The following is a 21,398-nucleotide window of genomic DNA, read 5'->3' as shown; positions in this document are numbered from 1 at the left end:
AATCACTTAACTTAATCACTTAAACTTAATCACACAACTTTTCATTACTCAATCATGTGCAGGTTTGAATTTTTGGGGGATACTGCATTTTTAAAATCAGTGCAATGTTTTGTTCACAAACTTCTTAATTAAATCAAGAATTTTTATTAGATTATTCGATCCATATTAGCATATTTATACAATTGAATCACAATTCATAGTTACAAATGTTTCTAAATTAGGTTTAGTTCTCCTACATCTCCTACAGTTTGTTCAGAATTATTACATATCCAAGCACAATGAATTGCAATCTTTACAATATTTTCATTCAGCACTGTCCATTTCACGATTCTTTTGTCCACACGATGGTGTTCCCTTTCTCTTTCTTTCTGCTAGCTTATTCTTGATCTCCCACCATATTTCTTCTTTGTCTGAGTCATCAATAATTCTGAACCCTCTTGAACCCTTAATTTGGCAATGTGGTGGTAATGGCTGCACAATGAATGGTTCCTGTGCCAGCGAAGATTCTTTTCCATGGTGGCAATAGGCAGCTCTCTTCTAACAAGGCATTCTGACGATCGACAGCAGACTTCTCATGGCAGTGGACCCAAAGAATGGACTGGACCTTTGTAAGTAAGATGCTTCTCTTTCGATGACATGAACTTCACGTGGTGGTGGACCTAGGTAAGAGGAAGTAGAACCAGAAGACGAAGTCCTTCTCAGCGTGAGAGCTTAAAGAGGTCTGTACTTCACGTTGTATGCATGCATTTATCAAACTTCCATAAATTGTCATGGATCGACATCTGGACAAGATGATGTCACACATCTTTCGAAATTCCTAAATATGGACATGCATTAACACTGGTCTTTCGGGGGGACCCTGTAACCCCTAGAGAGCGCATCCCCTGGGTGGCAGATAGGGGAGTCCACCATGTGTGTGTGTGTGTGTGGTAGTCCGAACATACTGAATAAGGACTCGTGGACCAACAGGGCCATAAGGGACAATCATCTTGATTCTAAGGGAAGTGGCACTCCCATGGACCCCTAGCTGGATCTATCTTCTTCTACTTTGAGGAAGATCCACTTACTTTAATCTTTCCTATAAGGCCTTATCAGCCAACTCTTCTTATTTTATGACCCTTATGCTATTAGAGTACTCGAGGGCCATGGGGTCTTTTCATTTCTGGCCTTCAACTATGCCCTCTCTATAAACCTTACTATAATTCTTCTATAATCTACTCTTTCCCCTTTCAATATACCCTATTCCTCTTATGGGTTTAAATTCAGAAGCCTTAAGGTAGCAGCCCACTGAACTATTCCATCGTTGGGCTAGTCCCCTGACATGGAGACATAATTCTACTTGTAAGCTGACAGAAAAAGATAATCGGATTGAATCTATGGAAAACAACCCTGGAATGGTAAAGGTAAAACAAAAATGGAAACGACAAAATATAATACACGTAGCAAACTGGAATGTAAGAGGAATAGCATATAAAGAAATAGAATTAGACCAACTATTAAATGAAATAGCAGAAATCACTGAAACAAAAGAGAAATTAAAAGGAACTATGAGAATCGAAAATTTTAATGTGATATACAGTGGAGTTGAAAGAGACCAAAGAGCACAAGCAGGAGTCATGATTTGGATTCATACCTCCCTTTTAAAACAGTTAAAACATTATAAATTATGGAATGAAAGAATAATAGAAGCTAGAATAAAAATAGATAGAGGCTATTTAACAATAATTGGTTTATATGCCCCAGAAGAAGGAAGAGAACAGGATAATATTGATTTTCATAATCAGCTACAAAACATATATAATAAAATAAATAAAAATGATTTGAAAATAAATAAAATAAATAAAAATAAAAAAAATTTTAGCAGGAGACTTAAATGCAAGAATTGGAAACACGAAAATTAATAATAATATAGGAATACATGGAGAAGGAATTCTAAATAGGAATGGTAAAAAATTGATTGATTTTGTAGTTTATAATAACCTAAAAATAATGAATTCCTTCTATAAACATAAAGACATACATAAATATACTTGGGCAGCAAGAGGATGGAAATCAATATTAGATTATTTTATAATAAATGAAAAGACATCAAAATTTTCACTAGATGTTACAGTTCACACAGGATATGAAATAAGCAGTGACCACTTCCTTGTTAAAATAAAATTAAGATTACCACCTAAATGGCTACAAGTAACAAGAACAGAAAGAAGATTTGAAATATTTGTTTATAAAACTAGACTATTGAATGATGCAAATGTACAATGACTATATGTAAAAAGAATTAACCAATATCTCGATAAAATAAAACAAAATGAAGAAATAGAAAGGCTTAATATAAAAACGATACTAAATGCAGCAGCAATTGAAAGCTTAGGAAAGACGAAAAAATTCATAAAAGGGAAAAACTGAAGATCTGGGATGAATCAAAGAAATAATCAAAAAAAAAAGAAAAAAAAAAAAAAGAAGCCTATCACAAATGGTTAAGCAGTAAAAGATTAGAATATGAAATAGAATATAATAAGAGCCATAGCTAAAAGAGAAGTCAGAAAAAGACATTGAGAATTATGGAACAAATTTGTTTCTAATTTAGAACATGATTTATATAACATAAGACCCAATGTACATAAGATTTTGAAACACTTAAATGCAGATACCAAAGAAAACATAAAATTAAACACTGAATTGCAATTAGAAGAATTTCTAAATTACTACACAGAATTATGGACAGACAAATATTTTAAAAAAGGCAACTGGCAAACAATTAACAAAAATGAAAAGGAAATAACTAAAGAAGAATTAGAAATCAGCTTGAAAGAAACAAGAAATGGACAATCACCTGTAGAAGATAAGCTACGTTCAGAACTACATAAATACGCAGGAACAAGATTCAAAGAAAGACTCATTTTATTTTTAAATAAAATTTATTCAACTGGTATCCCCCCAGCAGAATGCGAAAAAAGCAATTGGATTCCTATCTTTAAAAAAGGTTATAGAGATGATCCTAAAAACTATAGAAGTATCAGGTATCAGTATACTAAATTCCTGTTACAAAATATATAGCAGAATCTTAAATAGCAAACTAATGAAATATTCTGAAAACTTTATTTTAGAAGTACAGAATGGATTTAGAAAAGGACAATCATATATAGACCCGGCCTTTTGCCTAAAATTAATAATACAGAAAAGAAGAGAATACAATTTAGAAACACATATTGCATTTATTGACTTTGAAAAAGCATTTGACAAAGTTAACAGAAACATTATTTAACATATTAAAAGAAAGACAAATACCAAATAATATCCTAAAAGCTACTAATTATATGAAGAGCCAAAGGCTTCAATTTGGCGACAGCCTTTGGCTCTTCATATAATTAGTAATTTATTAGGACACCTTCTTGGCAATTCTCATAGAAGGGATGCAAGTTCAGTTCACTACAAACTTGGTATTAACTAGGGTTTACCTACTCACTGATGAAACCTCAATAAAGGTTGAAACTGGTCTGGGTAGTGACCTTCTCTCATAATGTAGAACAGTAATACAGCTCTTAGAAGCTAAGTTCACATTATGGGTAAATACCAAGAATAGTGATCGGAGCTTGCTCCACCCTATCTATGAGTTGCCACAGTTTGCACTATCAAATGGGTTAGGAGCCACTATCCAGGTATTTGCTTACGCTTGGAATCGCCGAACTTTGTATAGTTTCTATATTCGGCTAAGAAACGATATGGGATGCAATATCCCTTAACTTAAATAAATCCTAAAAGCTATCACATATGAAAATAATCAAATACAAATAAGATTAAATCATAAGCTATCATATACAAGAGAGATAAACCAAGGGATCAGATAGGGATGTCCCCTCTCAGCAACTCTTTTTAATATTTACTTAAAAGAAATAATAATAAAATGGAATAAAAATTTACATCAAGGAATTAAACTTTCTCCTACAGTGAGCTTAAACACTCTCCTTTTTGTTGACGACCAATAATAATTACAAATTCTGAAGATAACTTACAGAAAGCTATTTTTGATCTAAATGAGATAGCCAAAGATTATGGTATGATAATATCAACAGAAAAATCAAAAACTAGCAAGAACTAAAATAGTAATAGATAACAAGATCTTAGAACAGGTGAATTCATTTAACTACCTAGGATGTATGATCACATATGAAAATAAAAAAGATATAAACCTAAAAATTGCAAAATATTTAAAAAATAACAGGTGTAATTAACTCTATATTTAAACCAAACCTAGTTCAAAAACAAACCAGACTAAAAGTATACAATACATTAGCCCTACCAGTCTGGAAGCGAAATCTGAACAATAAAACAAAAAGACAAAGATTAATAACAGCAGAAATGAAGTTTACGAGAAAAACTGCAACGTATACCCTATTTGATCACAAAAGAAACAAAGAAATTATGAAAGAATTAAATCAAGAACTAATAATAGAAAAAATTAAAAAATATAAAGATAAATGGATGGAACACGTTCAAAGAATGAAAACAGAAAGATTACCAAAACAAGTCTTAAAGTACAAGCCTAATATTAGGAAAAAGAAAACCTGGATGTCCTCTTAAATGATTCAACAAAGACTTCTAAGGCTGGAATAGGCCATGCTAGGCCTAAATCCTTGATAAGCATGATGATGATGATTAACACTGGTATGTGATGACATCACACTTTGCATGTTACATTAGTTTAACAAAGTTTCGTCATTAAATTATTACATACAAAAGGATTTATAGTAATAATACAAACAATGACAATTCTTTACAATTTTTTTTCTTTAAAAGAAACTTGCAAAAATGAACATGATAAATTATTTATCATGTGAGATTTTACATCACCCCACATCAGTGAGGGTTTGGTGGAGGGGGGATATCCAAATTACATTTCTGCCTTACACTTTGGTGGAAGTAAAAATCTCCAAAGTGTAAGAAAACACCATGCTGGAATCTGAGGTATGACTCCTTAACAACACCTTTTTCACATTAAGCAGTGGACCTTCCAACAGGACTCTGTTCCTGCACACAAGGTGAGAACCACACAGCAGTGGTTGGAGGCAAATGCACCCAACCACATATCACCATCTGATTGGCCGTCTGGAAGCCCTGATCTGAATCTGTTTGACTTCAAATTATGGTTGGAGCTTGAGAGAGCCTGCAAGAAACCAGCTTCACAAGCCTGAAGGTGGATTTGAAGCGAGCAATAGCAGCATTTCCATTGGATGTTGTGCATGCCACCACTGATATGTAGCCTCACAAACTTTGGGTGTACGTGAAGACAAAAGGGGGAAGTTATTTTGAACAATGAGTGGTGCTATATGCATGTTATACAAGTAGTTTGTATGTGCTGAAAGCTGTAAATGATTTACTGATATGTAAATGATAGATGTAAAGATTTATGCACTGTTCCAATTGGTAACAGTATTTATAGCTATACTAGATAAAAAGCATATAAAAAATATTAAACTTCATGAAATGTACATAAATCCAAGCTTTCTAAAAAACATATTTATAACAACTTAAACTAAAAAATATATACTTTATATAAGATGATAAAGATTAATAGTCCATAAAAGCTTGAAAAAAAGGTCAACAGTTGATGAGTTTGGTAAAATATGTGGTTTGTATGTGCTGAAAGCTGTAAATGATTTAATGACATGTAAATGATAGATGTAAAGATTTATGCGCTGTTCCAAGAGATTATTATTACTCTCTCTCTCTATTCCAAGACAGCTGCCATTGGGATAGGAGTTTTTGTCTGATAATCTGTTATGGTATAGGCAGATGATGGATGTTTGAGAAGCAAGCTTACCTTGCTATGTTATCTGCAGCCTCATTTCCCTTAATCCCAACATGGCTTGGAATTAGAATACAACAGAAGCATATATCAAAGTGTAGCTTCTATAACTGAAAGAAAATGTGTTGAATTCGAGAGCGCACCAGATGTTGCTGTAGCTCTAGACTTCTTGTTGCCTGAAAAGAACACTGTCTGAATATATTATGCATCTTTGGTAGTGAGGGAATCTGATATAGTTTAGTGCAAGCTCTGCTGTAAAGTTCTTATATTATTATTATTACACCTCCAGGGAGTCCAAAGACTCATTCTAGGGAAATATGTGTAGATATAATGTTACCTGGAAAGATGGCAGAAGATCTGGCTAGGTCTCTGATTTTGAACCATCTGTGTAGATAGGCACAAAATCATAGCATTCAGTTCTATGAGCTTCAAAGAGCTGTGGTAGATAATAGCAGGGGCAGAAATTTTTGGTTCCTTGCTGAAAGAAAAGCTGCATGCTGGCATGTAGGAATGTGAAAGTGTGATAGTGGAAGTGAGTTTAATGATGTCTGATCTATGCTGTCTACCACTATTTCTAGAGTTTGTTGGAGAGTTTTTATCTGAAAGAAATAAAAAAAGTTTTATGGCAGTCTGTCAAGTGTTGTAGAGATTCCCCAATTGAGGTTAAAATATAATTGGATAAATGGGATGCTCTGACAGGGATTTTATTTTAGTTGCATATAGCAGAGACAACTGTTGGTATCGGAGACACAAAGGTGGTTCATTTGCCTCAATATACAGACTAGGAATAAGAGACATGCCATTGACTTGGGATCCATAGTTCAGTTTTGATTTTCAATGCCTGTACAAATGAAGCAAAGAACATCTATTAGCACCCCACTGGGTGAAAGACAAGGTGCATAGAATGTTCACTGCTTTACAGCACTTGGTAACTGACGTATATGCGAGAGGAAACTGTTTACCGTCAAATATCACTCAGAAGAACCTGACTTCTGATGCAACTAGGATTAGTGATTGTTCTACTCAGAGTTCTTCTGGGTCAGGATGAAGATCGTGTCAGCAGCAAAAGGGCATCCAAACTATCTTCTGATGTGAAAATCTGAAACCATTTGCAAACAACGATTTCGAGAGATGATCAATGGCTCTCTGCAGCTGTCTTTCTATATCGTCAAAAAAATCTGTACCAGGAGGGAGGTAGATATAGCATACTGTTATTATATTTCTGACTGAGAGTCTTATAGCAACTGCTTCTACGGCTGTCTTAATTTGGATTTGTTTGAAGGGGTATGGTTGCCCACAATGATGGTAACGCCTCTGTGGACAGGTCGATCCCTTGTTCTTACAAATAATGGTAATATTATGGACAGCTAAATTATCACTTGGTTTTCAGATACGATTCCTGCAAGCAGAAGCATACTGGTTTATACTTCTGCAAGAGAGCCTTGATGTTGTCTATGTTTTGCCGGAAACCACAACGATTCCATTGTATGAATGGTTCCATCATTTCTTTTTGGCGGTATCATCTCGTTTCCTATGATCAGTGGTTTTGTTTTCATTAGTCTGAGATTTTTTTTTTCTTTTTTGAGAATTGTGGATGGCCAATATCAATCATATCGTCTTCTGGAAAAATATCTAAGACTTTGTCAAATTCTACTCCCTCTAGAGCAATCAGTATATTGAATGTTTTATCGTCCTGGGTTACTCCGGATGCTATATCAGCACCATGCCCAACAACCCTATCCCAAGACCATGGAGAATGAGACTTAATGCAAAACCCTTGACCTTCGCAGGCAAGCCCACTAGCCGAATGATCCCGACTTGGCCATCCAAGTACTGCCTGTCTTGCCACAGTAGTGCAAGATTACCAGGAACCACCTATACAGATGTAAACAGGTCACATCACATGGCAAACATGATGGCAAGGTATTAGATCCCAGTGATGGTGGTCTGGAATATAGGACAATAAAAAACACCCAAGAAGTAGAACAAAGAATCGCAATAAGAACAAAAAGAGCCAGTCCTATCAATGGGAAGTCTACTCCACCATGAACAGGTGCCTCATTACATTAAAGGACTTTGAGGAAACAGGGGTCATTGTCTCTGTTGATACTGGTGATGAGAGAAATTTAAATATGTACACATTTTGCTAATATAATTAATCTGAATAAATGATTCACTGCTCAGTGAAATGTTACTTTGTCTATCTTTTTAGCTATTAACATGAAACTTTGCATAATTGGGGCAAAATTCTAGTCCAGATGTGCCACAATTAACCAAAATCTACAGTTTATATAATATGAAATAATACACACACACACCTTTAACAACAGTTCATACAAATGGGCAAATAAAATTTTTGTGACCAGTAGATTTAAGTGGTATTTCTGAATCCCTGTATACTTACAACATAATTAATATAACTTACTATGCAAGAACGAATATATATATATATATATATGTATATATTTTTTTAAAAAGAATTGAATGACTTAAACTGAGAGAAATGGAAAAAAAAGTTTATTAGTACTACACAACTAGTTTTAGCTTTTTTAAACAGCCTTCGTCAGATGCACGTTATAAAAGAAATAACCAATAAACATGGAGGAAAATACTGTAGCCATCACGGAAAGTAAATGTATATATTTAACGTTAAAACGTTGAAGTCAACATATTCAAAGCTATTCCCTTGTTGACTACATTGTTAGACGTGTGTGTGCGTATAGCATCTCGTGAGCACCAGTATTTGATCACAGCAGAATGACAGTCTGAAAGGATGTAGCTTAGGTTGTTGTTTAGATGTACAGGGCTGAGGATGATTTCCTTAGATTCTATAATCTTCCTTTCCAATTTGTCATGGCAATGGAAAATGTTGTTAGATTTGTCCCAAAGGATTGTATGGCTATGGATTTCTTCATCAGAATTGGCCGAAAACAGAACCTGGTTAGATAAAGCACTGGCACATGTGTGTTCTCTTGTAAGCAATGTTTCTCTTGTGCTCCTCAATGCGTAACTCAATAACTTATCTGTTTGGCCAAAGTAAGGAATGTTACAGTCATACCAGATCTGATAAACACCAGGATATTTAAGATTATGATGACTAGGTTTTGTACTTAATAGAGAATGGATTTTTGGAAGAGGAGTAAATAAAGTTCTTATGTTGTATTTTTTAAGAACCTTGGCTAATTTGGGAGAAACAGAGCTTATGTACGGTATAGAGATATTAACTTTTACATAATTCGTCTCTTCAATATGGCGACCAGAAGGATTAAATAGGAATTTTTTAGTAATTTTTTGAGAATATCCATTTAGTCAAAAAGTAGATCTAAGAAAATTGATTTCTTTATGAAGTTCAATCAGGTCATCAAGAGGATAACAAGCTCTATGTCCCAAAGTAGAAATTATTCCAAATGTCTAAGGAGGATAATGATGGGATTGAATATGGAGATATCTGTTGGTGTGGGTAGGTTTCCTGTAGATGGAGATTTTTAGTTTTTCTGAAGAACGGGTCAGTTTAACGTCTAAAAAAGGAAGGGAACCATTAGCTTCAAACTCAGCCGTAAATTTAATATTTGGGTGTTGACCATTTAGATGTTCAAGGAATTTCAGGAGAGATTCACGCCATGGCTCCAAATTAGGAAAATGTCGTCAAGATATCGTTTCCAAATTCTTGGTTTCAAGGGATAGGGAAGAGATAGCTTTAACTTCCAAATCTTCAAGATAAATGTTGGCAAGTACAGGAGGTAAAGGATTACCCATAGCAAGACCATGATTTTGTTTATAGATGGTATCCTGAAATTTAAAGTATCCTGACTTGATGCAATGAGTAAGTAAGGCTAAGATCTTTTTAGATAATTTATCCTTGAGTAGTACCAGAACTTCATCTGTAGGAACATTTGTGAACAAGGAGACTATGTCAAAACTAGCCATGATTTCATCTTCCTTGACAATAATATCTTTAATATGACACAAAATCCACAGAGTTATTAATAAAAGATGGCGACTTGTCGGGAAAACATTTAAGAGATTTTGCCAGATATTTAGAAAGGCTGTATGTTGGAGAGTCAATAGCTTCAACAATTGGACAAAGTGGGGTATTTTCCTTCTGGATTTTGGGGACTCCATATAAACGTGGAATAAGTGGATGGAGAGAGCGAAGAGAAAGGCGAATGTTTCTAGACAGTTAAGAGGTAGCTTTCAGTAAGCTGTTGATCTGGTTTTGGAGTTCACGAGTGGGATCTCTCTCTCGAGGACTGAGTAAGTGTCACTCCGTAATAATTCAACCATCTTATTTTTATAATCTTCAAAGTTGAGAACAACTGTGTGTGTGTGTATATATATATACACACACACACACTTTAGATCATAACATGTAAAACATGTTATTAATACTGCCTGTTAATTATATACAATGCTGAAGGATTATTATTGGATTAATATTGAGAAGATTTTTCATAAAGCAGAATAAGGGAAAGGACAATGGACAACAAGGTGTCCATCCCTGGAAATCACAAAAGTAGTGAGTAAAATGTAGCACAATATGCGAAGTGGTGTGAGGGGCGCATCATAACTCAATTCAGACTACTCCATCACCACGTCTAATTTTGGAAAGTGATTTTTAATTGGTGAATAGTCCGTTTTTTTCCCGTTTTTCTACGTTTTTGAGTGCTAAATTGTTTCTCTGAATACGAGTGTACTTCAGTGGTTTTTTGGAAGTTAGTTGCTGTCGAGATATAATATATTTTGGTTACCTTCGGAATCGAATGCATAACGGTGGAAGACAAAAGGAAGCTAAGTTTTCATTACTGTATTTAGTTATATTTCATTTTATTTAGTGTACTTAAATGTTTTGTTTTGCTTGTAATTGTTTGTACTTTTTTTTCTATTTATTTAACGGAATTTATTAATTGAATAATTAACGATTACGCTACTCAGCAGTAAGGAATGATGACGCAAGTGGCATATCGCCAAGTCCTCCGCCATTTAAGAACTCAGTTATTAGCAATATCAAAAGGGACTTTGTGGCATGCAGTACTTGCGGCATGTATGCATCTCGGGAATTAGATATATGGCTCGTGAAAGAGAGCAGAGAGAGTATATGTGCAAAATGCAGGCAGTTGGAGGAAATAAGTGCATTAGAAATATCGATATCCGACTTTGTTGCTCCAGGAACGGGGAATGAATGTAGGAAGACAAGTAGTGTGATAGGACAGAATGAAAAATAGATATATATGAATGAGAAAATAATAGTTGATAGTGTGGAAGGTGTGAGTGACTGTGAAAGTTTAGGAGATGGTTTTGTTTGGGAGAGTCAATTTAGATTAAGAGTGACTGACCTGCAGAGGGAGATAGATGCGTTGAAAGAGGAGGTGGAATGTCTTGTGAATGAGAGCAGAAGTATGAAAGATAAGATTAGGAGAATGGAAGAGATAAATGTAAGGAGAATCAGAGTAGGAGAGAGAGAGAATTTAGGAAGTATGAGTGAGAGGTATGGGGGTGCTAGAAGAGGAAAGAATGGAAACAGTAGGAGAGATGGAATGAGAGAGAGGTATGGGAATGCAAGAAGACGAGAGGATGGAAACAGTAGGAGAGACAGAATGAGAGAGGGATATGGAAGTGCTAGAAGTGGAGAAAATAGAAACAGTAGGAGAGAGGGAATGAGAGAGAGACCTATGGGAATGAAAGAAGAAGAGAGAATGGAAACAATAGGAGAGAGGGAATGGTAAGAGGTATAATGTATGGCAACTCAACGATCCATGGTGTTCAACACAGGATGCGTGAGGAGTGTTTGCCAGGAGGAACAATAGAAAGGGTGGCTATGGCAATTAAGAGAGGTGAAAGGGTGGATGAGATGATTGTGATGGTAGGAACAAATGACTTGAGTGGTAATGTAAGTCGGGCAGCGAGAGATATGAGGTTTTTGCTTGAGACTGTACAGAAGAAGACAGAGAGAGGAAAAATAGTGTGTGTTGCCTAGGTATGATAATGATGAGCTGAGCAGAAGAGCGGTGATATTGAATGGCATAATAGCAAGAATGTGTGACAAGAGAGGATTGGTATATGTGTATGCTTGGATTGCGTTTGAGGAAAGAGAGGAATTGTATGCGAGAGACCGTTTACATTTGAATGAGGAAGGACGTAGGCATCTGGAGAGACTGTTGTTCTGAACGAGTCAGTGTGTCCCAGGGAGGATGATAGCAGGGTTGGCCTCTTCTGGGAATGGATACTTGGGAGAAGAGGAGAGGAGAGGATGTCAGGTAACACTGAGCCCAGTGGAGTCTAGAAGGGATAATGCTGGGTATAGAAACAATGGCATTTATATGCTTTATACTAATGCCAGGAGTATCTGGAATAAGGGAGAGGAATTGGTGGTGCAGATAGCATCAGCCTGGACAAAAATTATTGGGATCACTGAGATGTGGTTCACAGAAGGGGATATAATAACAGGAATAGAAGTCGCTGGGTATAGCATTTTTCGCCAGGATAGGAGGGGAAAGCGTGATGGTGGGGTACTGCTTATGATAAGTGATGACCTATGTCCTCTAAGAGTGGAGGCTTTGGAAGGAAGTGAGACAAATGATTTTGAGAGCACATGGTGTGAGGTAGAGGTAGACAAGACACGATATTTAGTGGAGTGTTGCTACAGACCCAGGAGCACGGAGGGTGGGGACCAGGAGATGTTTAGACAGCTAAGCTTGGCAAGTGCAAGAAGAATGATTGTTATGGGAGATTTTAACTACAGTAGTATAAATTGGAGAGAGGAAGATGCATGTAGCAATAGAGGAATGGAATTTCTAGACTTCTTGAGGGACAAATGTCTTAGACAACATGTAACAGAGGGAACAAGAGGTTCAAGAGTTTTAGATTTGGTTATAGCATCAGAAGAGTTGATAATAACTGAGATGACATCTCTCCTACCAGTTGGAGAGAGTGACCATATGGTTTTGACTTAGAAAATGAATAGACATGCAGGAGTATCAAAGAGACGGTAACTTATGTGGAATTATAATGCAGGTGATTATAATAGCCTTAGACATCAACTTCGGGAAGTTTCATGGAAAGAGGAATTGGAAGGCCGGGATATCGTTAGTGCGTGGGAAGTTGTGAAAGAATATTTGTTAGCAGCAATGTAAGTTGTATACCACGAGTGAAGAAGAGGACACAATTTGGAGTAAAGTGGATGACAAACAATATTAAACAGGAATTGCATGTGAAAAAGAGGCTATGGAAGAGATATAAGGAGACAGGTGAAGAGAGGATGCGTGAAGAATATAAGACACAGGCCAGAAGAGTGACTAGTGTGGTAAGGAAAGCGAAACTGGAATATGAGAGGAGATTGGCACTAAGATCCAAAGAAAATCCTATGGAATTTTTTAGCTATGTGGCCAGTAGGCAGAGAAATGACTGTGGAAGAATGATATTGTGGGATAAAAATGGGAATAGAGTGACTGATGCAAATGACATAGTGGAATTGTTCAATGACCACTTTATTGGAGTATTTCATCCTGGAGGAGTCAGTTTTAATGCTAGAGGGATAGGGCAGGTTCAAGGTTTAGAGGTACAGGAGGAGAATGTGTTTCAGATACTGAGAACTCTGGATGTCAATAAAGCTTTGGGACTGAATGGTATTTCACCACGGGTTTTGAGAGAATGTGCTAGGGAACTGACAGTGCCTTCAACCTGGCTTTTCAATGAAAGTCTGGCTGTGGGAAAGGTGCCCAGGGAATGGAAGGAAGGTAAGATAGTGTCATTGCATAAGGGTGGTAACAGACTGGAAGTGTCTAATTATAGACCAGTCGGTGTGTCATCAGTAGTTGTTAAGATCTTGAGAAAGTAGTGAGGGACCGTATACAGCACTGGGCAGATGAGGATAATGTTATCTGTGAGAGTCAACATGGATTTGTGAAAGGGTGCTCTTGTTTTAGCAATATGCTAGCCTTTTATAATAAAGTTACAAGAACATTAGATGAGGGAAGGGCATATACTGCAATTTTCTTAGACTTAGCAAAGGCATTTGACAGGGTGCCACATGACCAATCTGATATTGCAACACATGGGTTTGGATATCAGATTGGTCAACTGGATTCAGGATTGGCTGTCTGATAGGTATCAGAGAGTTGTGTGTGGTGGAGCAGTTTCAAGGAGGCAGAAGGTTACAAGTGGGGTCCCACAGGGCTCAGTACTAGGACCTATATTGTTTAACCTTTATATCAATGACATTGCTAGTGGATTGCAAGGGGATATTCAGTTGTTTGCGGATGATGCAAAGCTGGGAAGGATTATTAGTAATAGTGCAGATGTGGTAGCCCTGCAAGAGGATTTGAATAAGCTAGTTAGGTGGGCAAATGAATGGGGGTGTCAGTTTAATGCAGCAAAATGTAAGGTCTTGAGGTTTGGGAAACATCGATGGGATGCAGCATACTATGGGAGGAGTTATGCTGGAGGAAGTAGGGGAGACAAGAGATCTGAGGTTGATCGTTGATAGAAACCTGAAGTTTAGGGACATATTGCAAAGGTGGTGAAGGTAACACAGAGGTTTGCTGCAATTATGAGAACGACACTAACCTGCAGAGATGAGAGGGTTATCATTCCGTTGTATAATTCTCTGATCAGACCACACTTGGACTATTGTTCTCAGATTTGGTCTCCAGGATTTGAAGGGGATAAATTAAATGCGGAAAAGATACAAAGACGGATGACAAAAATGGTCTCAGGACTGTACAAGGATAGTTATGAGAATTGGCTGAGGGAATGTGGACTGCAGAGTTTGGCGGATAGAAGAAGGAGAGGTGATATGATTGAGACTTTTAAACTGTTGAGAGGTGGTTACAGTGTTGACACTTGGGAGTTCTTCCACTTGGTTGAACAGCGGGTAGGAGTGATGACAAGAGGCCATCCGTGGAAGTTACAAAAGGAAACTGTGAGCAAGAGGGTGAGGAGTGGTTTCTTTGCATGGAGGGTGGTTGAGCCGTGGAATGCATTGCCTGATAGAGTGGTGAGGGCGAGAACAGTCAATGAGTTTAAGGAGTGGTATGATAGACTTTGTGTTTCTTAGGGGGAACCTACCCTCGATGAGTCTTGACAGACTTTATGTTCTTAGGAAGGACTTCCCGCAATGAGTCTTTTGACTCCATGGAGGCCTGAATAATAATAATAAAAAGGAATTTTTTTGCATGGAGTGGTAGTAGAATGCAATGAATTGCCCAAGAGGGTGATGAAAGTGCAAACAATGGATTAGTTTATGGAGTGGTACAATGGACTTTGTATTGATTAGTGCTGACCCCCCCCCCCCACACACACACACAAGCGCTCTACTCTAATCATCTGGAATTCAACCCTCTGAATTATGAAGCGTAGCCACTGCAAAAGTTTTCTACCTCCATATTTAAGCATTTTTGGTTGAATATCATCTACTCAAGCTACCTTTCCACATTTCAAAAACTGAAAAATCAATGTTTTGATTGACTTCAGTAATCCTAGTTTAAGGTGGAATTAAAGCTAAACTACAGCAATGAGACCATTTTACGTTTTTGGTAGATTCTGCAGATTACTTTTATGTAAAACTCAGCTTTCCATGAAAAGGAAATTTTCTCCCTCTAGTATTGATACACTCTCCTTACTGTATTCCTCTTGAAAATTTTCTACTGCTGCTCTCCCACTACTTGTTTTATTTAAACAGTCTTTCAAAGTAATTACTCCAGACATCTAGAATATCCTTATCTTCAGTTTCCATGTCACCTTTATCTTCTCTGATTACTTATACAGAATCTTTCCTCTATTTCAAGCTTTCAGTCTCTAGATCATTTTGCTACCTTACTGATATTTATGTTTTTTTCTGTATTGTTTAAGGAATCTGCTTACTTACTAGGAACTTTTAGTATGCTCTCGTTTTATCCAGGACTGCTTCTTTAACATCTTGAGTCACCATGGTGTTTGTTTTTCTGTCCTTGCAGATAACTTCGCAACATACCTCCCTAGCTGAATCCATGTTTTCTTCAGAGTTTCTCACAGAGATTCCATGGTTTGGCTCTTGTTTTTAAACAGTTTCAGTTTTTCTTAGGTATATAATGTACCTGTAAAAGCTACTCAACTTTAATTCTGTTTAAAACTTTCTCACATACTATTCTTTTCACTGTGTTATTCATTTTTATCCTACTTAGAATCAAGTGACGGGAGATTTGAAATTGGAAGATTTGAAACTAGAAGTGACGATCACTTGGTTCTAAGTAGGAAAGAGCATCTTAAAATAGGGTAGCTGGATTTTCTGGAATTAACTGAGGTGTTGAGGAGGGAACAAATGGATCCCAAGTTTTGTAATTTTCATATATCAACTCTGCACACAAGCAGTCTCAAGTTCTATAACACAACAGTGACTTACTGTTTGAATTGTAATGTAACTTGTCTCTGTACATACATGTTTATACTCCAAATGATGACCTTGATATGAAGGTTGAAAATGTCACGAAATTAATGTAATTATTCTTAAAATGGCAGTAGTCTCCATAATTTTATCAAAATGAATGCAGAATAGTGTGTAACATTCCCTCGATGAGTCTTTCGACTACGTGGAGGTGTCAGGTAATAATAATAATAATTAAAAGAAAGGCCCAATTTTAATAAAATCTGCCATAAAACATAAACACTAATGTTAAATTATTGACAGACCACTTTTGCTTTATTAAAAGTATAAAAGATTATCTGAATTTGTTCTCTAACCATGTAAAAAGCAGCTTTAATGTAGTTTTCTGCCCCCCCCCCCCCCTAGAGGCCAATTAAATAATGGTTGATCAAAGTAGTTTTGATTTGACTTACTGTTTGGTTTGAACTGTAATGTAACTCTCTCTCTCTGTGTGTGCACTCCAGAAAATGACCTTAATATGAAAGCTGGAATGTAAGGAAATTAAAGTAATTACTCATAGCATGGTACTAGTCTCCATAATTTTACCAAAATGAATGCTGATCAGTGTGTAGCATTAAAAGAAAGGACCAATTTCAATAAAATATGCACAGCCAAAGCCAAAGAATAACATGCATACAGAAGGAAAGATTAAAGGCACTCAGATATTTTGTGAAATTTACGTTAAAAAAGTAGTATACTTGCAAAATAGCTGAAAAATCAAAGCTTTGATTGACTACAGATTCCGTGCAGATTACTTTTATGTAAAACTCAGCTTTTCATGAAAAGGAAAAATATACAAAACTAGATAGGACTGCTATTGGGATCCCAACTTTCTACCCCACCAGCCAAGCACACAACAAAGCTACACAAACTAGTTTGACTACGGTATTTACATGTTTGCTATTCAGCCTCATTGGCTTAGACTCATTATACTTTTGATACTATTAAACAGGCGACATCCAAAAATACACTTCACCATAGAAAAACAAACTGTCTCCCTTCCTAGACACGACTACCAGTTCATTATTCTTCTCTTTTTACAAAAACTCCACACATAGTAAGATACTTATGCAACAATGCCACATCACCATCTATCCCAACAGTGTAGCATTCTCGACACACATGAACACTCAGAGAGCCAGCACTATTTGTTCAAATGACAAAGTCCCGAAAATTGAACTCTGATACATGTTTTCTCAGCATGTTTTTATGTCAATGGCTATGATCCCCATTAAATACACAAAATACTGCATTCCCAACCATCCCTCCTAACACAATACACAAGATCGCAATACAACAATTCTCATCTCCTTTGTTCAATGTATATGTCTGAAAAGATGGCTAAAGTTCCCTGCAAATATAAATGCATGGTTCTCTTCAGGATCCAATCAAGCATTCTGAGGAACATTTTTGGTGTGCTCTATCACAGATGAAAGAACAATATTCAAATGATGGGAGGGGGGGGGCGATTTATAATGATAGGAGTAGAGTAAAGGTTGTGTTTAGAACAAAAGAGAATACCAAGCTTTCATGATGCTGAAGAGGTAATTGACATAATATGTTTATGTCAGCATAGACTGGAAATGAAAGTCAGTTCATGGAGTTCCACTCCATGCTCCAGAGATGCCAACTGATTTGTAATTCGCTACTCTGTCTTAGAGCCACCTTTATGTAATGGAACTATATGTAATAAGTTCAAGGCAAAGTATGATAGATACTGTGTGAATGTTGAATAGTTGTTCTTGACATGATGTTAGGGCCTCCCTTGATGAGTCTAAAGACTCCTTGGAGTTGCCTATAATAATAATAATAATATCTTATCCTATTTCCACTCCATTAGAACCTTGCCAATGCTGAAACTTAGATCAACAACCTCATCAGAGGCATTAACAGTTCACTTGCACATTCTCATAGCACTCGAGTGACATACCATCCAGGCCAACTGCTGTATTCATGTTAATATTTTTCAATATACCGAGTACCTCCAGTTCATCTACCTCAATGCTCACATTAGTCTCACAGTTTCGTAGTATTGAAATCATAGCATTCATAGCTTTCCTGGTGAAAGCTATGAATGGGACTGAACATTAGTGAGAGAGAGATCAATGTAAAGGAGAAAATATAGATCAGTGCACAGAGCCTTGGGTACTCTGCCACTGATGGAAAAATCAGAGAACTGTTCACCATGACATGCAATCAACAAGTGGAAAAAGAAAGTTGATGTGCTAAAGGTGGGTAAGGTAAGGTAAGGTAAGGTTAAGCAAGAGCATCTCCTACAGAATGAAAGAATTAATAATGATAAATTCTCATCAGCTAATGAATCTCGATATAGTGAAGCAGCTCATTAACCTTTTCTACTTTTGAGAGTAATGAGGTGAGGGGAAAACAGGATAATACTTTGAAGGCTGACTTATTACCTTTTTTTTTTTTATAATGAGTTCAATAAAAGCTTCCTCTCATGCTGTTCGACAGTAGGACAGTCTATAAAGGTGATAAAAAATCAGTTAGTTCTGGGGCACAAGCTCTTAGTATGACTGGAAGGTCATTTCTTGTCCTCGTGATGAAAAATCAAAAGTACATACTGAGGATGGTTTTTGGAATATCTTGATAGCAACTAGTGCCTGGTTGGAAGAATGGTTAGCATATCCACTCTCCAGCCAAAAGGCTGCAGGTTGGAATCCCGCCATGGGCACGGATGTTTGCGATTGTCTGAAAATACTTGTGGGGTCGGCAGTAGATGCCATTGGTGTAGATGAATGTAGTTACGGGTTGGTGGAGACTGAGAGCTGTAGAGTAGGTGCCCTCCCTCGATGGGTCTCTGGACTCCCTGGAAGTATTACATAATAATAATAATACTTCCATTTCTGCTAAACCTACAGCAGAGCAAGTAACTAGTGTTGCCATCCTTTTGCACCTCAACTGTTGACTCACCAAATCTGCTACTACGAGTCATCTTTTATTTCATCTACCTGAATTCTATGGAACTGCCTACGAAGTATTCGCCATACTACAATCTCCAGCTCTTCAAGACTCTCAACACATTACTTTGTTCTTGAACCCAGCCCACACATGGTACTTACTTGCTATAGGCCTTGCAGCTTCCCTGTGTGGATGTTACTTTTAAGTTCCTATGACATTACTGGAAAATTTTAATATATACTTCGTAGTCGGATTGTATAAAAATGAGTAATCGCTGTAAAACCGATCTCAGTGATGTAGTATACTGAGCCTATCCTAGCGTTTACCAGCTCACATTACATGATGTTCGAAAAGTTATCTCATGCACTATTTCCTGTGTAATAACAAATCTATAGACATTAGAAGCCAATTAACAAAAGCTCTTCGCAAATCGTTTCATATTAACTGATTGAACTTTATATAATTTTTCGACTGAATTTAATAGAACTCGCCATTATGCCTAAGTGACCGAATTACATGTTTTTGCAAAATACTCACCAATAAGAAAGAACAGCAGCCGTTATTTTCAAATACACGTATGTCTGCCGATGTTTGTTCAAGGCTGACATTTTCATTATTTTTCACGAATCGAAAGAAGTTAAAACGGAAAAGCAAAATGCAGATTTGAATATGTAGATAGTTTGTTAGTAACAAACCAAAGATGTATGCATATCGTAAACTAATATACAAACAATTATCAGCAATTTTAACAATTCGGCAAAACTTCCCTAGTAATACCAGAAAACGAAGCCAAATAATTCTTTTAATAGCATATACCATTAGAATATCATAAACAGAATTTCGAGACAGTATCTACATGCGAATCATACCTCAATTTAATTTTAAAAATTTACGTAATTAGCGATTTGAAATGTAAACTGAAGGTGTCGCCAGATATCGCTCGAAAGAGCTAAATTAAAGTTTATTTATTTGTACGGCAATTCCCCCCCCCCCTTTCCCTGTTCCTCCACCGTCACTTAGGACTGGTTGAGCACTCCTAGTGAAGGATTAAGTATGTATTTTAACAGATCTCATTGTGTTCACGGGCCGGTTTGCCTGTACTAAGGGACGAAAAATCCGAGTTCGGGTGAAAAATCCTTTATCCCGTATGAGACCGGATAACTCACCTTTAGTCGAAAGAGACAATATAAAGGTCCCTCATCCTGGACGGAAATCGCACACAGGTCTTTCCGACCAAATCGCTTCGTCTATACCGAATGAACTACGGAGGATCAAATTAAAGTTAATAAACCAGAATTATTATTATTATTATTATTATTATTATTATTATTATTATTATTATTATTATTATTATTATTATTATAAAAACCTGCATGTTGTCAAAGACTCATCGCGGGAGGTTGACTGTCACACATGCAGTTTATCAGAGTACTGTACCTTAAACATGTTCACTGTCTCTACGCTCACCACACTTTCGGGCAATGCATTACAATCAATCAACTCTCTCCATGAAAAATCCTTCTACCTTGCTCCTTCCCCTTGCCCATACTCTCTTTATACAGCTCCCAGGGATCACCTCTTGTTCACTTCTTACCTTCACCCATTCTATGCAAAACCGCCCTGACATTAATCTGGTAATAGCCTTTTGACAGCTTATATCTGGATCATATCCCCTTTCCTTCTATCTACAATTTCTGCTAATTGCATTTTGTTAAACTCTCTTCATACTCAGCATTCCAGAGACCAGAACCCACCTTAGTCAATCATCTCAGAATCTTTTTCAATACATCTTTTTGAAAACGAAGTGACCAAATGTACTTTCAGTAATTCATATGTGGCCAGATCAAAGCGTTATACAAAGGAACCAAAACATCATCACTTCTACAAGTCAGTGCCCTCCGCTTCATTCCCATTATTCGTTGTGCTCTCCTCACAAATTTAGCAGCATGTCCCCGAAAGCTTAGGCCCTTGTCTATAATCATTTGCAGATCTCTCATCTTCCCTATCTCTTCTAAGATGTTTCCACTGATTGTGTACTCTACATTTCATCTCTGCTACCCAAATATCAAAACCTTACACTTAACAACATTAAATTGACATTCCCCACTCGTGTATCAATTCAGTCAATGTATTCAAGTCCTCTTGCAAAGCCTCAGCTTTGCTGAGGCTTTGCAAGAGGACTTGAATACATTGAGTTATCTTCACCTGATAGTTCTTCCCGACTTGCATCATCTTCAAACAATTGCATATCACCATTTAGCATATTTAACCATT

At 36.7% G+C, this 21,398-nt stretch overlaps 1 protein-coding gene across 2 annotated transcripts in view; it reads right to left on the bottom strand.

The window, feature by feature from the left end:
- Positions 1-20,048, bottom strand: part of nac (GDP-fucose transporter nac) — a 356,711-nt gene extending 336,663 nt beyond the window's left edge. For both annotated transcript variants that reach the window (XM_090393057.1, XM_090393058.1), the window contains exon 1: positions 19,662-20,048. In XM_090393057.1, the coding sequence (XP_090249183.1) occupies positions 19,662-19,738 (77 nt within the window). In that variant the 5' untranslated portion in view covers positions 19,739-20,048. The remainder of the gene's footprint in view (positions 1-19,661) is intronic.
- Positions 20,049-21,398: the final 1,350 nt, after the last annotated feature.

The sequence above is a fragment of the Typopeltis vanoorti genome, chromosome 5, assembly GCF_054136105.1.
Source record: "Typopeltis vanoorti isolate ZY-2024b chromosome 5, IOZ_Tvanoo_1.0, whole genome shotgun sequence".
NCBI classification, from domain to species: Eukaryota; Metazoa; Arthropoda; class Arachnida; order Uropygi; family Thelyphonidae; genus Typopeltis; species Typopeltis vanoorti.
The sequence above is the reverse complement of the archived record's forward strand: the minus strand, read 5'-3'. Positions and strand labels throughout refer to the sequence as shown.